This window comes from Oncorhynchus masou, chromosome 17, assembly GCF_036934945.1.
Source record: "Oncorhynchus masou masou isolate Uvic2021 chromosome 17, UVic_Omas_1.1, whole genome shotgun sequence".
Classification (NCBI taxonomy): domain Eukaryota; kingdom Metazoa; phylum Chordata; class Actinopteri; order Salmoniformes; family Salmonidae; genus Oncorhynchus; species Oncorhynchus masou.
Window position 1 is genome coordinate 39725059 of NC_088228.1, and position 18729 is coordinate 39743787.

Consider the following 18729-nt stretch of genomic DNA (forward strand, 5'->3'; position numbering starts at 1 on the left):
TCCTTCCAATCTTTCCTTCTTTCCCACCAAACAGACGTGAGGAGGTTAACCTCTCTCTCTCTCTCTCTCTCTCTCTTCCTTTCTTTCCATCTCTTCCCAGGCTGGCCCTCCACCAAACAGACACTTCTCTCTCCCAGGCTGGCCCTGTTGAAGAAGAGTGGTGAGGAGGTTAACCTCTTCCACCAAACTTTCTTTGGCCCTTCTCTCTCCCAGGCTGGCCCTGTTGAAGAAGAAGGAGGTTAACTCTCTCTCTCTCTTCCTTTCTTTCCTTCTCTTCCCAGGCTGGCCCTGTTGAAAAGAGAGGAGGTTAACCTCTCTCTCTCTCTTCCTTTATTTCCTTCTCTCTCCCAGGCTGGCCCTTTCCACCAAACTTCCTTTCTTTCCTTTCCTCCCAGGCTGGCCCTGTTGAAGAAAGTGGTGAGACGTTAACCTCTCTCTTCTCTTCCTTTCTTTCCTTCTCTTCCCAGGCTGGCCCTGTTGAAGAAGAGTGGTGAGGAGGTTTCCACCTCTCTTCCTTTCTTTCCTTCTCTCTCCCAGGCTGGCCCTGTTGAAGAAGAGTGGTGCATGATGATGTCTCTCTCTTCCTTTCTTTGTCTCTCTCCCAGGCTGGTCCTGTCTCTGTCAGGGTTAACCCTCTCTCTCTCTCTTCCTTTCTTTCCTTCTCTCTCCAGGCTCTTCCTTTCTTTCTTCCCTTTCCTCTCTCCCAGGCTGGCCCTGCTGAAGAAGAGTGGTGAGGAGGTTAACCCTCTCTCTCTCTCTCTCTTCCTTTCTTTCCTTCTCTCTCCCAGGCTGGCCCTGTTGAAGAAGAGTGGTGAGGAGGTTAACTCTCTCTCTCTCTTCCTTTCTTTCCTTCTCTCTCCCAGGCTGGCCCTGTTGAAGAAGAGTGGTGAGGAGGTTAACCTCTCTCTCTCTCTCTCTTCTTCCTTTCTTTCCTTCTCTCTCCCAGGCTGGCCCTGTTGAAGAAGAGTGGTGAGGAGGTTAACCTCTCTCTCTCTCTTCCTTTCTTTCCTTCTCTCTCCCAGGCTGGCCCTGTTGAAGAAGAGTGGTGAGGAGGTTAACCTCTCTCTCTCTCTTCCTTTATTTCCTTCTCTCTCCCAGGCTGGCCCTGTTGAAGAAGAGTGGTGAGGAGGTTAACCTCTCTCTCTCTTCCTTTCTTTCCTTCTCTCTCCCAGGCTGGCCCTGCTGAAGAAGAGTGGTGAAGAGGACTGGAGGAACAGGATCAATAAGAAGCAGGAAGTGGTCAAGGTGGCTGTGACTGAGAGACACTCCACAGTACAAGGACAGGGATGGGAGGCAGAGCAGACCTACAAGAAGAAGGTGAGACTCCACACAGCTGGACCTCCAAATTGAATCTTGAAAGAGAAGCCACATTTTGGGCTCAAAGAGATACAAACAAAAGCACTCGGTGGAGATTCACTGTACTGCACTATAACTACAACAGTACAACAAGCAGCATCCCCACACCTCACACCTCACCTCACAAAAACACTCGGTGGAGATTCGCTGTACTGCACTATAACTACAACAGTACAACAAGCAGCATTCACATAAATTGTTCGTGTGCTCATTGTTTTTGATATACTTAAAATTAGATGCACTCTCAAACTTTTTGTTAATGAAAGTGATGCTCACCTTCCAAAAGTGGTCCCTGTTTTTTGTGCACAACGTCTTCCGTTTCGTGACATGCTACACATTTGTTGTGCTTACAATTGTTAGTAGTCTCATTAGGGCACTCTTCCTGGTTGCCATTTTAAAGGGGCCTCTCGTGGTCTTTATGTGAGGGTGCCTTTCATTTCCCCCTTGCCATTCATCAGCCCCATCTGCTCCAGTGAGAGATCAGCTCAGCTTAGTGGGCTGGTGCCCCCTTTATCCCAATTGACTCGCTATTGTGCCCTTCTTTTGACCATAGTTTGACCACAGCCCTATGGGCCTTGATCAAAAGAAGTGCACTATATAGGGAATAGGGTGCTATTTGGGACCAGTGCCTGGGGCCAACACAGCCCTGCATGGAACATATGGGCCAGTCTCCCTGTGGAATTAGCAATCTGGGGTCTTGGAGAAATCTCTTTTCTACTTTACACTGGGACCAGAGCAAGTCAAAATGGCTCACTCTGATTGAAGATTGAGTTTCACTTAAACTAGTGCTAATGCCACCAATATGTCATTTGACAGTATGGTTACAGAATGGCATGTGATTATATGTATTGTTTAATGTAGTCTTTTTACTGTACAGTTTTACGTTGAATTAACGTTGAATTAGTCTACTCTATGCCACTTCACAAACATTCTGGTTGAACTGAGCATATTCAGGTCAGATTATATCTAAAACAGAGACACGCACTTCTTGGAATAATTGAATCGCCCCTCCTTTCTGTTAATGATGTACCCCATTGTGCTGTAATCTGGTCAGATCCTGTCTGTTTGTGTACTTAATACTTCATGTTAAATCCTCCCGTTGATCACACTTCTTCTAAGCCTCATGTTACAGTAGCAACAGTAATGGGTTGAGGCTAGGGTTGTAATTGAAAGATTTTGGGCACTGGCCAGTTTGGCTAGCAGACCGCAATTTCTACTAGCCAAGGTGACATTCTACCAGCCAAGATTCCAAAATATATGTCACGCAATATTTGATAAGACAACATTTCTGTCTTGTTTGGCACATTTTCTACTAGGCTAGCCTCGAACTAGCCTTCTCCCTTTGAATGTGTTCTGTGTTTCCCCTGTCTTCAGGAGAAAGGCATGGTTATTGATGAGTTCGCTGAGGTCACTGTGTCTGACCAGCTGTGGGTAAGGCCTGACGACGTTGCTGTGCCCCAGTGCCAACGGCGGTCCACTGAGCTCTGTGTGTGACCTGCTGCTTCTTTGACTCTTCTGTTCTGTTCTGTTGTTCACTGCTGTTCAGTGTTGCTGTGGTCTGACGAGGGTTGAACGTTCCCCAAATTCCCAGGTTTTCCAGAAATCCCAGCTGAAGAATTCCCTGATTTTCCTACTTATTCCCTCCTTGGAAAACCTGGAAATTTTGGGCAAATTACCAGAAATGTGCTACTCTAGTTGTTCACTACTCTTCAGTGTTATTGTTCACTGCTATTCAGTTTTGCCGTTCACTACTCTTCAGTTGCTGTGGTCGGATGCTATCCTACTTCTGATGGTTTGTGGCTGTGTTATGGGATGCTGGTGATGGACTTGACTCTGCTTCTTTTTCTAAGCTTTCGATTGAACTTCTTGCACTTTTGCTTGGTTTGAAGTCAATATAGCTACGCTACAGTGTTCAGAGACGCGTTTGTTGCTACGTTGCTGCCAGTCACTGCTTGTTTCTCGCCTCAAAATGTTTGCTTTTTGAACTGCACACTGCATAGTAGTGATGGAGACTTTCATCATACAGTGGTTCTTCCTTTCAACCTTTTGAGGTTATGCCACAACTGTTTGTGGTAGACGGTTCACAGATTGTGGTAAATTGCGACATTCCGGCAACTATGGCTGACACTTAAATAACGTGCCATAGAATTCTGCGGCACCCCGCAAGCTGTGCTGCAGTACGCCACAACTTGTAAAGGAAGGACCACTGTAAGTCAGTAGTGACAGAACAATTGGCCTCTCTTCATGACTGTGTCACTGAGACAGTCGTCGCTGGCTTGTCTAGACCAGGGTTTCCCTTATTCGGTTCTGGGTCCCGCCTGTGTCTACGTTTCGTTTTTTGCCCTAGCACCCCACAGCTGATTCAAATAATCAAAGCATGATGAGTTGGTTATTTGAATCAGCTGCGTGATGGGTGTTAGCTACAGCAGCTGCAATGTGCATGGCCAGTTACCGATTAATTCGTATTCAAGCACCTCTGTATATGTTCATGATTAAACACTTAACACTTGCATGCCAGTGGTGGCTGGTGGGACTTTGAATCAGAGGACGGGCTCATAGTAATGGATGGAACGGAATATATGGAACGGTATCAAACACATCAAAGACATTGTTGCCATGAGTTGGATACTGTTCCATTTTTTCCATTCCAGCCATTGCTATGAGCCGTCCTCCCCTCACCAGACTCCTCTGTTGCATGTCTTTGCATTACATGTGAAGTGTATGGATGTGAGGGGCTCAGGCGATGGTGCTCTGGAGATGTTGTTTCTCTTCAAAGGGGAAAATACACTGTGAACCAGATAACAGTTTGACTGGGGAACGCCGGCTAAGTCTGCTTCAGCCATGGAAACATCATCATGACTTCAGACTTGATTTATCCAAAATAATCTCTGTGAGTTGTCCCTCAGTGGCTCTCAGTGTCTCGCTGAATGGTCTCTCTCCTTTGCATCCTTTCTCCAGTAGCGTTGGGGCGGTATCCCGATTGACATACCTTCAAAATACCCCGGTATACGGTATGATCATATACCTGGAAGCCCAACCCTACTCTCTAGCGTTCCTCTGTATATGTCTGCCTGATTGTAACTTTCTTCCCTATCCCTCTCCATTTCCTCCCTCCACATCTCTTCTCCTCTTATCCACGTATCCAATCACCTCTGTCCTTTAGGAGCCTGTCTTTTCCTCCACATATTTTCCTCCAATCTCCCTTGGCCATAAGTGCCAAGTTATTGACCTTCATAGTCAGGTAAGAACACGCACCGGACCTGCCATGTTTCACTGTTCTGCCTGTGTCTCAAATTGCACCCCATTCCTTATGTAGTGCACTAATTTTGACCAGTGCACCTAATAGGGCTCTGGTCACCTATCCCGTATTTAGGGAACTACTTTTGACCAGAATCCTATGGGGACTGGTCGAAAGTAGGGCATTATATTAGGGATTAGGGTGTCATTTAAGACTCCGCCTGCATGCATGTCATTGAAAGGTCTGTCTTTTCCCTGTCCACTAAAATCTCATTTGGTTACGTTAATGATTTGAACACCTCCCCCTATTGCAACTTATCTTACTGTACTCTGTCTCTTTGGTGTGTATGAGTAGTATTACACTATGGAATAGTCCTACAAAGACAAAGCTCCTGTACTTTGTGGCTTTTCCAAGGTTTTGTGGTTCTGTCCTCATATAATCAGAGCAGTTGTGGCTGGTGTCACTTTAAGTCGGAGGATGGACTCATTGTAATGGCTGGAACGGCATGGTTTTTACGTGTTTGATACAATTCCAGCCTCATGGCTATGACTCGTCCTCCGTTCACCAGCCACTACTGATTTCCACTTTATTTTTTGGTTGTCATATTATCAGAGTGGTACAGTGACCTTCAGTGGTGTAGTGGAGGGTAAACACTGTTTACCCACCTTTTGGTTCTCATATTATCAGAGTGGTACAGTGACCTTCAGTGGTGTAGTGGAGGGTAAACACTGTTTACCCACCTTTTGGTTCTCATATAATCAGAGTGGTACAGTGACCTTCAGTGGTGTAGTGGAGGGTAAACACTGTTTACCCACCTTTTGGTTGTCATATTATCAGAGTGGTACAGTGACCTTCAGTGGTGTAGTGGAGGGTAAACTCTGTTTACCCACCTTTTGGTTGTCATATTATCAGAGTGGTACAGTGACTTTCAGTGGTGTAGTGGAATGCATTTAAAGTACAGGGAGCATTACTTTAGTCACAACGAACTGTGATCAACGTTATACTAATACATCACTGGTGACCTCACAGCATTTAACACTATGTGAAACCCTGTACTACCAGTAGGTAACCGTGTGTAACTCTGTGTGTTCAGAGGATGGGAGAGGAGATGGAGAACCAGGCTCAGATGTCCATAGAGGAGAGGAAGCAGATGATCTCAACACGGGAGGAGTCCTGGGTGTCTAAAGGCAAGGGGGTGGCCAATGACTCCACCCAGTACACCGTGGCTGCACGCATGGTCAAGAAAGGTCAGTACACTGTGGCTGCACGCATGGTCAAGAAAGGTCAGTACACCGTGGCTGCACGCATGGTCAAGAAAGGTCAGTACACCGTGGCTGCACGCATGGTCAAGAAAGGTCAGTACACCGTGGCTGCACGCATGGTCAAGAAAGGTCAGTACACCGTGGCTGCATGCATGGTCAAGAAAGGTCAGAGCACGGCCCACTGATGGTCAGCTGTTCGTGCACACAAAATATGTTCTTGAGGCAAGCCGAAGTTCGTAAACCAAAGTCTACACACCTTTGTCGGTGATTGGGCAACAGTAGGGATTCTTCAATTAAGTGTAGGTTGTCATTGTCAACGATAGACGACTCCTTTTCATGTAATTTTTTTCACTTGACAAATACTGCACCAAACATCCTTGTTAGATGTAAAATTGTCTAAGATCTCCTGGGCAAAAATGTCTAAATTAATGACAGATTTCTGGAGTTATCTTAGATTAAATCTGAGTATTTTGAGGAAGTTTATACTGGCTACGGTGTCTCAACATGGACAAACAGTACTATTGCAGCTTTTTTCTTGTTTTTCAAGTGAAGGTCGAAGGTATGCTAGTGTAACCGATGTGATATGGCTAGCTATTTAGCGGTGGTTCGCGCAAATAGCGTTTCAATCGGTGACGTCACTCGCTCTGAGACCTTGAAGTAGTAGTTCCCCTTGCTCTGCAAGGGCCGCGGCTTTTGTTGAGCTATGGGTAACGATGCTTCGTGGGGGACTGGTGTTGATGTGTGCAGAGGGTCCCTGATTCGAGCCCGGGTAGGGGCGAGGGGACGGACTAAAGTTAGACTGCTACACAAGATCACCTGTTTGTTTTGCCTAGTGGAGTTCGGGTAGGCGCCAGCCAAACCAAAGCATGTGCAAGTCCACTGAGGCAACTACATCCAATTTTTAAATAATAATATCAAAACTATTTATTAATAGGCAGGATGGCAGATATATAAAACACCATACATAACAACGTATGAGATGATCACAACAGCTACACACCAATAGATATTAAACGAGAGGTTTTCTTTTAGAAAACCAAATCTCTATTTTTGATGTAAATGGCATGTTCTAGAAGGGTTCAGACACCTTTTTTAAAAACTTTTCTCATCCTCGTTGTGCAGTATGGGGCCACTGAAAAAACATGATCAAAGGCTCCAAAAACATTACTTTTAGAAATGGAAAATCTCTCAGTATAGTGATGCAGATCTTTAAATGTTGTACACATGAAATTGTGCCATTTCTAACTTTATCCGCAAGGTTCCATTCAATTTTGTTGAAACTCGAGTGATACCTCTCTGTCCATTCTACAGGTAACTGCCAAAATAAAGGAAAACTTGAGAAAATGAGGGATTCAAAAGAATATTGAAAGCAGGTTTGTACAATATATGCCAAGGCGCATTGAAACTGTTCTGGTGGCTCATGGTGCCCCAAAGCCCTATTAAGACACTATGTTGGTGTTTCCTTTATTTTGGCAGTTACCTGTAGCAGCAGGCTACACGGAGAATGGCACAGCTGGATAGCGGAAACTGCTCGAGTCGCACAAAAGTAGTGAATATAACGTTGCGGATAAAGATCATTTGTACAACATCTAAAGACCTGCATCACTATGCGGAGATCTTTGCTGTTTCTAAAAAGATGTTTAGGGTGTTTGTTTTGTGTTTTTTCAGGGCCCCCATATTGCACAACAAAGGATGAGAAAGTGATTCGCTGTTTGGAGTAAGATTATAAAAGCAAGTGAAATCACAAGAAAGGTTTCTGGACCCTAGAGGATGATTTTCTTTCCTCTCAGAGTGTGTGTGTGGTTGTGTTTGCAGGTCTGGCAGCCCCCTCAGCCATCAGCCCCATCCTGTCTCCTGTCTCCACCAAACTCAAGAGCAACGTGCCTGTCATCAAACCGCAGGAGGGTCAGTCATACACTTAACTTAATTAATTTCAATTACTTTCCCCAAGTTGTTCTGAAGTTCTGGTCGGAGGGAGGATACATGGATTTCCTGCTTATTTCCTCACGACTCAAGGAATCTTCCAACCGAGATTTGGACGTTACCAGAATTGTTTAACCCTCATCACGATCCTATGAAAACAATCACAACATGACCATAGCATATCTGTCAGGAATATTTGTACCTCTGTTGTCTGATCTGATGTTTTATCCACCAGAAATTGAAGCCAGACCAGAGATGAACTTGGAGTCGGATAAAAAGCTGGATAAATTGGAGACATTTTTGGGACGTCTGAACAGTAAAGGTTGGTGCTAATAGTTTATCAGTTGCCATCAAATGCTTTTCAGTGGCGTAACTGGCTAAAGATGTTTCAAGGGTGTGGGCTTTGTGAGGAAGGAAGCTATTCTGTTCATTAGGCATCGTAAAGTCTGTTACAGTAGTCATTTACAGTAGTGATTGGACTTTTACTGTGTTTCCCCCTAGTGGCAGGTCTTCAGGAGACCACTCTGACCGTGACAGAGAGGGAGCAGATGGGCTGCTCTGGCTTGGACAAGGCTCACTTTACTGTGTTTCCCCCTAGTGGCGGGTCTTCAGGAGACCACTCTGACCGTGACAGAGAGGGAGCAGATGGGCTGCTCTGGCTTGGACAAGGCTCACTTTACTGTGTTTCCCCCTAGTGGCAGGTCTTCAGGAGACCACTCTGACCGTGACAGAGAGGGAGCAGATGGGCTGCTCTGGCTTGGACAAGGCTCACTTTACTGTGTTTCCCCTAGTGGCAGGTCTTCAGGAGACCACTCTGACCGTGACAGAGAGGGAGCAGATGGGCTGCTCTGGCTTGGACAAGGCTCACTTTACTATGTTTCCCCTAGTGGCGGGTCTTCAGGAGACCACTCTGACCGTGACAGAGAGGGAGCAGATGGGCTGCTCTGGCTTGGACAAGGCTCACTTTACTGTGTTTCCCCCTAGTGGCAGGTCTTCAGGAGACCACTCTGACCGTGACAGAGAGGGAGCAGATGGGCTGCTCTGGCTTGGACAAGGCTCACTTTACTGTGTTTCCCCCTAGTGGCAGGTCTTCAGGAGACCACTCTGACCGTGACAGAGAGGGAGCAGATGGGCTGCTCTGGCTTGGACAAGGCTCACTTTACTGTGTTTCCCCCTAGTGGCGGGTCTTCAGGAGACCACTCTGACCGTGACAGAGAGGGAGCAGATGGGCTGCTCTGGCTTGGACAAGGCTCACTTTACTGTGTTTCCCCCTAGTGGCGGGTCTTCAGGAGACCACTCTGACCGTGACAGAGAGGGGAGCAGATGGGCTGCTCTGGCTTGGACAAGGCTCACTTTACTGTGTTTCCCCCTAGTGGCAGGTCTTCAGGAGACCACTCTGACCGTGACAGAGAGGGAGCAGATGGGCTGCTCTGGCTTGGACAAGGCTCACTTTACTGTGTTTCCCCTAGTGGCGGGTCTTCAGGAGACCACTCTGACCGTGACAGAGAGGGAGCAGATGGGCTGCTCTGGCTTGGACAAGGCTCACTTTACTGTGTTTCCCCCTAGTGGCGGGTCTTCAGGAGACCACTCTGACCGTGACAGAGAAGGAGCAGATGGGCTGCTCTGGCTTGGACAAGGCTCACTTTACTGTGTTTCCCCCTAGTGGCGGGTCTTCAGGAGACCACTCTGACCGTGACAGAGAGGGAGCAGATGGGCTGCTCTGGCTTGGACAAGGCTCACTTTACTGTGTTTCCCCTAGTGGCGGGTCTTCAGGAGACCACTCTGACCGTGACAGAGAGGGAGCAGATGGGCTGCTCTGGCTTGGACAAGGCTCACTTTACTGTGTTTCCCCCTAGTGGCAGGTCTTCAGGAGACCACTCTGACCGTGACAGAGAGGAGCAGATGGGCTGCTCTGGCTTGGACAAGGCTCACTTTACTGTGTTTCCCCCTAGTGGCGGGTCTTCAGGAGACCACTCTGACCGTGACAGAGAGGGAGCAGATGGGCTGCTCTGGCTTGGACAAGGCTCACTTTACTGTGTTTCCCCCTAGTGGCGGGTCTTCAGGAGACCACTCTGACCGTGACAGAGAGGGAGCAGATGGGCTGCTCTGGCTTGGACAAGGCTCACTTTACTGTGTTTCCCCCTAGTGGCGGGTCTTCAGGAGACCACTCTGACCGTGACAGAGAGGGAGCAGATGGGCTGCTCTGGCTTGGACAAGGCTCACTTTACTGTGTTTCCCCCTAGTGGCGGGTCTTCAGGAGACCACTCTGACCGTGACAGAGAGGGAGCAGATGGGCTGCTCTGGCTTGGACAAGGCTCACTTTACTGTGTTTCCCCCTAGTGGCGGGTCTTCAGGAGACCACTCTGACCGTGACAGAGAGGGAGCAGATGGGCTGCTCTGGCTTGGACAAGGCTCACTTTACTGTGTTTCCCCCTAGTGGCAGGTCTTCAGGAGACCACTCTGACCGTGACAGAGAGGGAGCAGATGGGCTGCTCTGGCTTGGACAAGGCTCACTTTACTGTGTTTCCCCCTAGTGGCAGGTCTTCAGGAGACCACTCTGACCGTGACAGAGAGGGAGCAGATGGGCTGCTCTGGCTTGGACAAGGCTCACTTTACTGTGTTTCCCCTAGTGGCAGGTCTTCAGGAGACCACTCTGACCGTGACAGAGAGGGAGCAGATGGGCTGCTCTGGCTTGGACAAGGCTCACTTTACTGTGTTTCCCCCTAGTGGCAGGTCTTCAGGAGACCACTCTGACCGTGACAGAGAGGGAGCAGATGGGCTGCTCTGGCTTGGACAAGGCTCACTTTACTGTGTTTCCCCCTAGTGGCGGGTCTTCAGGAGACCACTCTGACCGTGACAGAGAGGGAGCAGATGGGCTGCTCTGGCTTGGACAAGGCTCACTTTACTGTGTTTCCCCCTAGTGGCAGGTCTTCAGGAGACCACTCTGACCGTGACAGAGAGGGAGCAGATGGGCTGCTCTGGCTTGGACAAGGCTCACTTTACTGTGTTTCCCCCTAGTGGCAGGTCTTCAGGAGACCACTCTGACCGTGACAGAGAGGGAGCAGATGGGCTGCTCTGGCTTGGACAAGGCTCACTTTACTGTGTTTCCCCCTAGTGGCGGGTCTTCAGGAGACCACTCTGACCGTGACAGAGAGGGAGCAGATGGGCTGCTCTGGCTTGGACAAGGCTCACTTTACTGTGTTTCCCCCTAGTGGCAGGTCTTCAGGAGACCACTCTGACCGTGACAGAGAGGGAGCAGATGGGCTGCTCTGGCTTGGACAAGGCTCACTTTACTGTGTTTCCCCCTAGTGGCAGGTCTTCAGGAGACCACTCTGACCGTGACAGAGAGGGAGCAGATGGGCTGCTCTGGCTTGGACAAGGCTCACTTTACTGTGTTTCCCCCTAGTGGCAGGTCTTCAGGAGACCACTCTGACCGTGACAGAGAGGGAGCAGATGGGCTGCTCTGGCTTGGACAAGGCTCACTTTACTGTGTTTCCCCCTAGTGGCAGGTCTTCAGGAGACCACTCTGACCGTGACAGAGAGGGAGCAGATGGGCTGCTCTGGCTTGGACAAGGCTCACTTTACTGTGTTTCCCCCTAGTGGCAGGTCTTCAGGAGACCACTCTGACCGTGACAGAGAGGGAGCAGATGGGCTGCTCTGGCTTGGACAAGGCTCACTTTACTGTGTTTCCCCCTAGTGGCGGGTCTTCAGGAGACCACTCTGACCGTGACAGAGAGGGAGCAGATGGGCTGCTCTGGCTTGGACAAGGCTCACTTTACTGTGTTTCCCCCTAGTGGCGGGTCTTCAGGAGACCACTCTGACCGTGACAGAGAGGGAGCAGATGGGCTGCTCTGGCTTGGACAAGGCTCACTTTACTGTGTTTCCCCTAGTGGCAGGTCTTCAGGAGACCACTCTGACCGTGACAGAGAGGGAGCAGATGGGCTGCTCTGGCTTGGACAAGGCTCACTTTACTGTGTTTCCCCCTAGTGGCAGGTCTTCAGGAGACCACTCTGACCGTGACAGAGAGGGAGCAGATGGGCTGCTCTGGCTTGGACAAGGCTCACTTTACTGTGTTTCCCCCTAGTGGCGGGTCTTCAGGAGACCACTCTGACCGTGACAGAGAGGGAGCAGATGGGCTGCTCTGGCTTGGACAAGGCTCACTTTACTGTGTTTCCCCCTAGTGGCAGGTCTTCAGGAGACCACTCTGACCGTGACAGAGAGGGAGCAGATGGGCTGCTCTGGCTTGGACAAGGCTCACTTTACTGTGTTTCCCCCTAGTGGCAGGTCTTCAGGAGACCACTCTGACCGTGACAGAGAGGGAGCAGATGGGCTGCTCTGGCTTGGACAAGGCTCACTTTACTGTGTTTCCCCCTAGTGGCGGGTCTTCAGGAGACCACTCTGACCGTGACAGAGAGGGAGCAGATGGGCTGCTCTGGCTTGGACAAGGCTCACTTTACTGTGTTTCCCCCTAGTGGCGGGTCTTCAGGAGACCACTCTGACCGTGACAGAGAGGGAGCAGATGGGCTGCTCTGGCTTGGACAAGGCTCACTTTACTGTGTTTCCCCCTAGTGGCGGGTCTTCAGGAGACCACTCTGACCGTGACAGAGAGGGAGCAGATGGGCTGCTCTGGCTTGGACAAGGCTCACTTTACTGTGTTTCCCCCTAGTGGCAGGTCTTCAGGAGACCACTCTGACCGTGACAGAGAGGGAGCAGATGGGCTGCTCTGGCTTGGACAAGGCTCACTTTACTGTGTTTCCCCCTAGTGGCAGGTCTTCAGGAGACCACTCTGACCGTGACAGAGAGGGAGCAGATGGGCTGCTCTGGCTTGGACAAGGCTCACTTTACTGTGTTTCCCCCTAGTGGCGGGTCTTCAGGAGACCACTCTGACCGTGACAGAGAGGGAGCAGATGGGCTGCTCTGGCTTGGACAAGGCTCACTTTACTGTGTTTCCCCCTAGTGGCAGGTCTTCAGGAGACCACTCTGACCGTGACAGAGAGGGAGCAGATGGGCTGCTCTGGCTTGGACAAGGCTCACTTTACTGTGTTTCCCCCTAGTGGCAGGTCTTCAGGAGACCACTCTGACCGTGACAGAGAGGGAGCAGATGGGCTGCTCTGGCTTGGACAAGGCTCACTTTACTGTGTTTCCCCCTAGTGGCAGGTCTTCAGGAGACCACTCTGACCGTGACAGAGAGGGAGCAGATGGGCTGCTCTGGCTTGGACAAGGCTCACTTTACTGTGTTTCCCCTAGTGGCAGGTCTTCAGGAGACCACTCTGACCGTGACAGAGAGGGAGCAGATGGGCTGCTCTGGCTTGGACAAGGCTCACTTTACTGTGTTTCCCCCTAGTGGCAGGTCTTCAGGAGACCACTCTGACCGTGACAGAGAGGGAGCAGATGGGCTGCTCTGGCTTGGACAAGGCTCACTTTACTGTGTTTCCCCCTAGTGGCGGGTCTTCAGGAGACCACTCTGACCGTGACAGAGAGGGAGCAGATGGGCTGCTCTGGCTTGGACAAGGCTCACTTTACTGTGTTTCCCCCTAGTGGCGGGTCTTCAGGAGACCACTCTGACCGTGACAGAGAGGGAGCAGATGGGCTGCTCTGGCTTGGACAAGGCTCACTTTACTGTGTTTCCCCTAGTGGCAGGTCTTCAGGAGACCACTCTGACCGTGACAGAGAGGGAGCAGATGGGCTGCTCTGGCTTGGACAAGGCTCACTTTACTGTGTTTCCCCTAGTGGCAGGTCTTCAGGAGACCACTCTGACCGTGACAGAGAGGGAGCAGATGGGCTGCTCTGGCTTGGACAAGGCTCACTTTACTGTGTTTCCCCCTAGTGGCGGGTCTTCAGGAGACCACTCTGACCGTGACAGAGAGGGAGCAGATGGGCTGCTCTGGCTTGGACAAGGCTCACTTTACTGTGTTTCCCCCTAGTGGCAGGTCTTCAGGAGACCACTCTGACCGTGACAGAGAGGGAGCAGATGGGCTGCTCTGGCTTGGACAAGGCTCACTTTACTGTGTTTCCCCCTAGTGGCAGGTCTTCAGGAGACCACTCTGACCGTGACAGAGAGGGAGCAGATGGGCTGCTCTGGCTTGGACAAGGCTCACTTTACTGTGTTTCCCCCTAGTGGCGGGTCTTCAGGAGACCACTCTGACCGTGACAGAGAGGGAGCAGATGGGCTGCTCTGGCTTGGACAAGGCTCACTTTACTGTGTTTCCCCCTAGTGGCGGGTCTTCAGGAGACCACTCTGACCGTGACAGAGAGGGAGCAGATGGGCTGCTCTGGCTTGGACAAGGCTCACTTTACTGTGTTTCCCCCTAGTGGCGGGTCTTCAGGAGACCACTCTGACCGTGACAGAGAGGGAGCAGATGGGCTGCTCTGGCTTGGACAAGGCTCACTTTACTGTGTTTCCCCCTAGTGGCGGGTCTTCAGGAGACCACTCTGACCGTGACAGAGAGGGAGCAGATGGGCTGCTCTGGCTTGGACAAGGCTCACTTTACTGTGTTTCCCCCTAGTGGCAGGTCTTCAGGAGACCACTCTGACCGTGACAGAGAGGGAGCAGATGGGCTGCTCTGGCTTGGACAAGGCTCACTTTACTGTGTTTCCCCTAGTGGCAGGTCTTCAGGAGACCACTCTGACCGTGACAGAGAGGGAGCAGATGGGCTGCTCTGGCTTGGACAAGGCTCACTTTACTGTGTTTCCCCCTAGTGGCAGGTCTTCAGGAGACCACTCTGACCGTGACAGAGAGGGAGCAGATGGGCTGCTCTGGCTTGGACAAGGCTCACTTTACTGTGTTTCCCCTAGTGGCAGGTCTTCAGGAGACCACTCTGACCGTGACAGAGAGGAGCAGATGGGCTGCTCTGGCTTGGACAAGGCTCACTTTACTGTGTTTCCCCCTAGTGGCGGGTCTTCAGGAGACCACTCTGACCGTGACAGAGAGGGAGCAGATGGGCTGCTCTGGCTTGGACAAGGCTCACTTTACTGTGTTTCCCCCTAGTGGCGGGTCTTCAGGAGACCACTCTGACCGTGACAGAGAGGGAGCAGATGGGCTGCTCTGGCTTGGACAAGGCTCACTTTACTGTGTTTCCCCCTAGTGGCGGGTCTTCAGGAGACCACTCTGACCGTGACAGAGAGGGAGCAGATGGGCTGCTCTGGCTTGGACAAGGCTCACTTTACTGTGTTTCCCCCTAGTGGCGGGTCTTCAGGAGACCACTCTGACCGTGACAGAGAGGGAGCAGATGGGCTGCTCTGGCTTGGACAAGGCTCACTTTACTGTGTTTCCCCCTAGTGGCGGGTCTTCAGGAGACCACTCTGACCGTGACAGAGAGGGAGCAGATGGGCTGCTCTGGCTTGGACAAGGCTCACTTTACTGTGTTTCCCCCTAGTGGCGGGTCTTCAGGAGACCACTCTGACCGTGACAGAGAGGGAGCAGATGGGCTGCTCTGGCTTGGACAAGGCTCACTTTACTGTGTTTCCCCTAGTGGCAGGTCTTCAGGAGACCACTCTGACCGTGACAGAGAGGGAGCAGATGGGCTGCTCTGGCTTGGACAAGGCTCACTTTACTGTGTTTCCCCTAGTGGCGGGTCTTCAGGAGACCACTCTGACCGTGACAGAGAGGGAGCAGATGGGCTGCTCTGGCTTGGACAAGGCTCACTTTACTGTGTTTCCCCCTAGTGGCGGGTCTTCAGGAGACCACTCTGACCGTGACAGAGAGGGAGCAGATGGGCTGCTCTGGCTTGGACAAGGCTCACTTTACTGTGTTTCCCCCTAGTGGCAGGTCTTCAGGAGACCACTCTGACCGTGACAGAGAGGGAGCAGATGGGCTGCTCTGGCTTGGACAAGGCTCACTTTACTGTGTTTCCCCCTAGTGGCAGGTCTTCAGGAGACCACTCTGACCGTGACAGAGAGGGAGCAGATGGGCTGCTCTGGCTTGGACAAGGCTCACTTTACTGTGTTTCCCCCTAGTGGCGGGTCTTCAGGAGACCACTCTGACCGTGACAGAGAGGGAGCAGATGGGCTGCTCTGGCTTGGACAAGGCTCACTTTACTGTGTTTCCCCCTAGTGGCGGGTCTTCAGGAGACCACTCTGACCGTGACAGAGAGGGAGCAGATGGGCTGCTCTGGCTTGGACAAGGCTCACTTTACTGTGTTTCCCCCTAGTGGCGGGTCTTCAGGAGACCACTCTGACCGTGACAGAGAGGGAGCAGATGGGCTGCTCTGGCTTGGACAAGGCTCACTTTACTGTGTTTCCCCTAGTGGCAGGTCTTCAGGAGACCACTCTGACCGTGACAGAGAAGGAGCAGATGGGCTGCTCTGGCTTGGACAAGGCTCACTTTACTGTGTTTCCCCTAGTGGCGGGTCTTCAGGAGACCACTCTGACCGTGACAGAGAGGGAGCAGATGGGCTGCTCTGGCTTGGACAAGGCTCACTTTACTGTGTTTCCCCTAGTGGCAGGTCTTCAGGAGACCACTCTGACCGTGACAGAGAGGGAGCAGATGGGCTGCTCTGGCTTGGACAAGGCTCACTTTACTGTGTTTCCCCCTAGTGGCGGGTCTTCAGGAGACCACTCTGACCGTGACAGAGAGGGAGCAGATGGGCTGCTCTGGCTTGGACAAGGCTCACTTTACTGTGTTTCCCCCTAGTGGCGGGTCTTCAGGAGACCACTCTGACCGTGACAGAGAAGGCTGTGAAGGAGGTGATGAGGATGGACGATGAGATCTTCTCCAAGTTCTACCGTCACGTGGCTGACTTCCCACGCATGCCCAGCAGGATCGAGATCGACGAGGACTTTGACGCCATCTTCGGCACTCAGGCGCCCAAGTAAGCGAATCATTTACCAAATAATGATGTCTTTGCTCTAGGGTTGCAACATTCTGTTAACTTTCCCAAAACATTTTCCAGAAATCCTGTTTGGAATATTCCTGGAATCAGGAGGAATTCTGGAGTTACAGGATTTCTGCAAGCCTACTTTGGTTGGAGGAGACATGTGGCATTGGGTGTAGCTCCATTGCATGGAGTTTCACTACATCTACATGTCCTCTCTGCCCCTCTTCCTGTCCCTTTCTCCCTCGCCCCCTCTCTTCCTGACCTCTGTCCCTCCCTATGCAGGTTGACCTCAGCCATAGCGCAGCACAAACGAGCAGTGAGACCGTCTAGGAACGTCCAGTCGTCTAAAAACCCTCTGAAGATGCTGGCGGCCAGGGAGGACATCAGACACGAGTACACTGAGCAGAGACTCAACATCGGCCTCATAGAGAGCAAGAGGATCAAGGATGAGAAGAGTGAGTGTGAGTGAGTGTGTGTGTGTGGTGTGGTGTGTGTGTGTGTGTGTTTCACACAGAGCGTCTAGCCCTCACACGCTCCTTCTCCTGTGAGTTGTAGTGAATAAGACTTCAGAGTACTCGGACGCGGCCCTAGCTGGACTGGCCAGTAAGGAGAACTTCAGCAATGTGAGTCTGAGGAGCGTCAACATCTCAGAGCAGATGTCCAACAACAGCGCTGTGCCGTACAAGAACGTCATGCTGATGCAGGTCAAAGGTGAGATGCCTACTGCGTTACTGAGCTTTATTCATGAGTGCACATTGCTTCAAAATGTAGATAGAGTAACTCCCTGTTTCTGTCAGTTTTCTTTCGTTTCATTCCTAATGAATATGACCTAGATGTGTCTTTAGTATCTTCACCATTCATTTTGGGACTGAGGCATATAGCTTGATCCACAGTACAGATGCATGGGATATATTCTCATCGCATCCCACTTTTAAGGTCGTAAAACGCCTGACAAACTTTGGTTTTGAGGTGAGCTGTATCAATTCAAGACCAGCATTCATTTTGACATGGACCAATGTCATAGGAAAATATGAACAGCACAGAGAATATTCCACAGCCAGGTAGTTCCTGAAGGAAGACAGGTGAGGACAGGTAAAGAGAACACATGAAGTCCTGGAGAACTCTGCGTCATTGAAGTAGGATGTTGCACCCAAACAGCCCACTGTTCCCTTCATAGTTCAGTTCCTTCCACCACAGCCTATATGGCTCCAGTCAAAGTAGTGCACTTTTAGGAAATAGGATGCCATTTGACACGCACACAGGGTCCTGTGTTGTCTGCTAACCTGTGTGTGTGTGTGTGTGTGTGTGTGTGTGTGTGTGTGTGTGTGTGTGTGTGTGTGTGTGTGTGTGTGTTCAACCTGCTAGAGAGCACAAGATATTAGGGCCAGTGATACAAAGGGGAAAGATAAGGAGGAAATGGATTAGAGTTGGAAAGAGAGGGTCATGTTGGGATAGTTAAACATGTGGTTGCACACACACTCTCTCACCAAATCAAGAATGTGATTTCCTGTGCAGATGTGACCGTGTCCACTTTCTAGACTAAAATAATCAAGCCCAGAATAGCAGAGTTGCTCGGATCATGACAGAGAAAGAATTGTATCCTGAGCCTCAGGTTGGTTTTAAAAAAATGTTACCCTATTCCCTAAATACTGTAGTGCACTACTTTTGATCAGAGCCCTATGGGCCCTTGTTCCCTTGAAGCTTTTGTCAGGGAATATGGTGCCATGTAGTGCACTACTGTATATTGGGAATAGGGTGCCATTTCAGACACAATCTCACCCTCTCTCTTATCTACCCAGGCCGCCGTCACGTCCAGACCAGACTAGTGGAGCCCAGAGCCTCGACCCTGAACAGTGGCGACTGCTTCCTCCTGGTTACTCCTCAACACTGCTTTGTTTGGATGGGAGAGTTTGCTAATGTCATCGAGAAAGCCAAAGTGAGTCCCTGTTTCCTGATTATGCGTATGTCTGTGTGTCTGTGTGTCTGTGTGTCTGTGTGTTTGTGTGTCCATGTGTGGGCATGACTGTGTGAGATGGGCGAGAAAGGCAAAGTGAGTCCTTGTCTCTCCAACTGTGTCAGTGTTGAAAAACGACTTCCAGGATTAGGGAAATGTCTTGTGTGTTAATCCCAGTCC

At 50.6% G+C, this 18729-nt stretch overlaps 1 protein-coding gene across 1 annotated transcript in view; it reads left to right on the forward strand.

Moving 5' to 3' along the window:
• svilb (supervillin b) overlaps positions 1–18729 on the forward strand; it is an 86337-nt gene that overhangs the window by 54522 nt on the left and 13086 nt on the right. The window contains exons 16-25 of the mRNA XM_064991989.1: positions 1173–1317; positions 2731–2787; positions 4520–4597; positions 5688–5841; positions 7672–7761; positions 8015–8101; positions 16412–16589; positions 16878–17050; positions 17151–17306; positions 18395–18531. Coding sequence (XP_064848061.1) covers positions 1173–1317; positions 2731–2787; positions 4520–4597; positions 5688–5841; positions 7672–7761; positions 8015–8101; positions 16412–16589; positions 16878–17050; positions 17151–17306; positions 18395–18531 — 1255 coding nt within the window. The remainder of the gene's footprint in view (positions 1–1172; positions 1318–2730; positions 2788–4519; positions 4598–5687; positions 5842–7671; positions 7762–8014; positions 8102–16411; positions 16590–16877; positions 17051–17150; positions 17307–18394; positions 18532–18729) is intronic.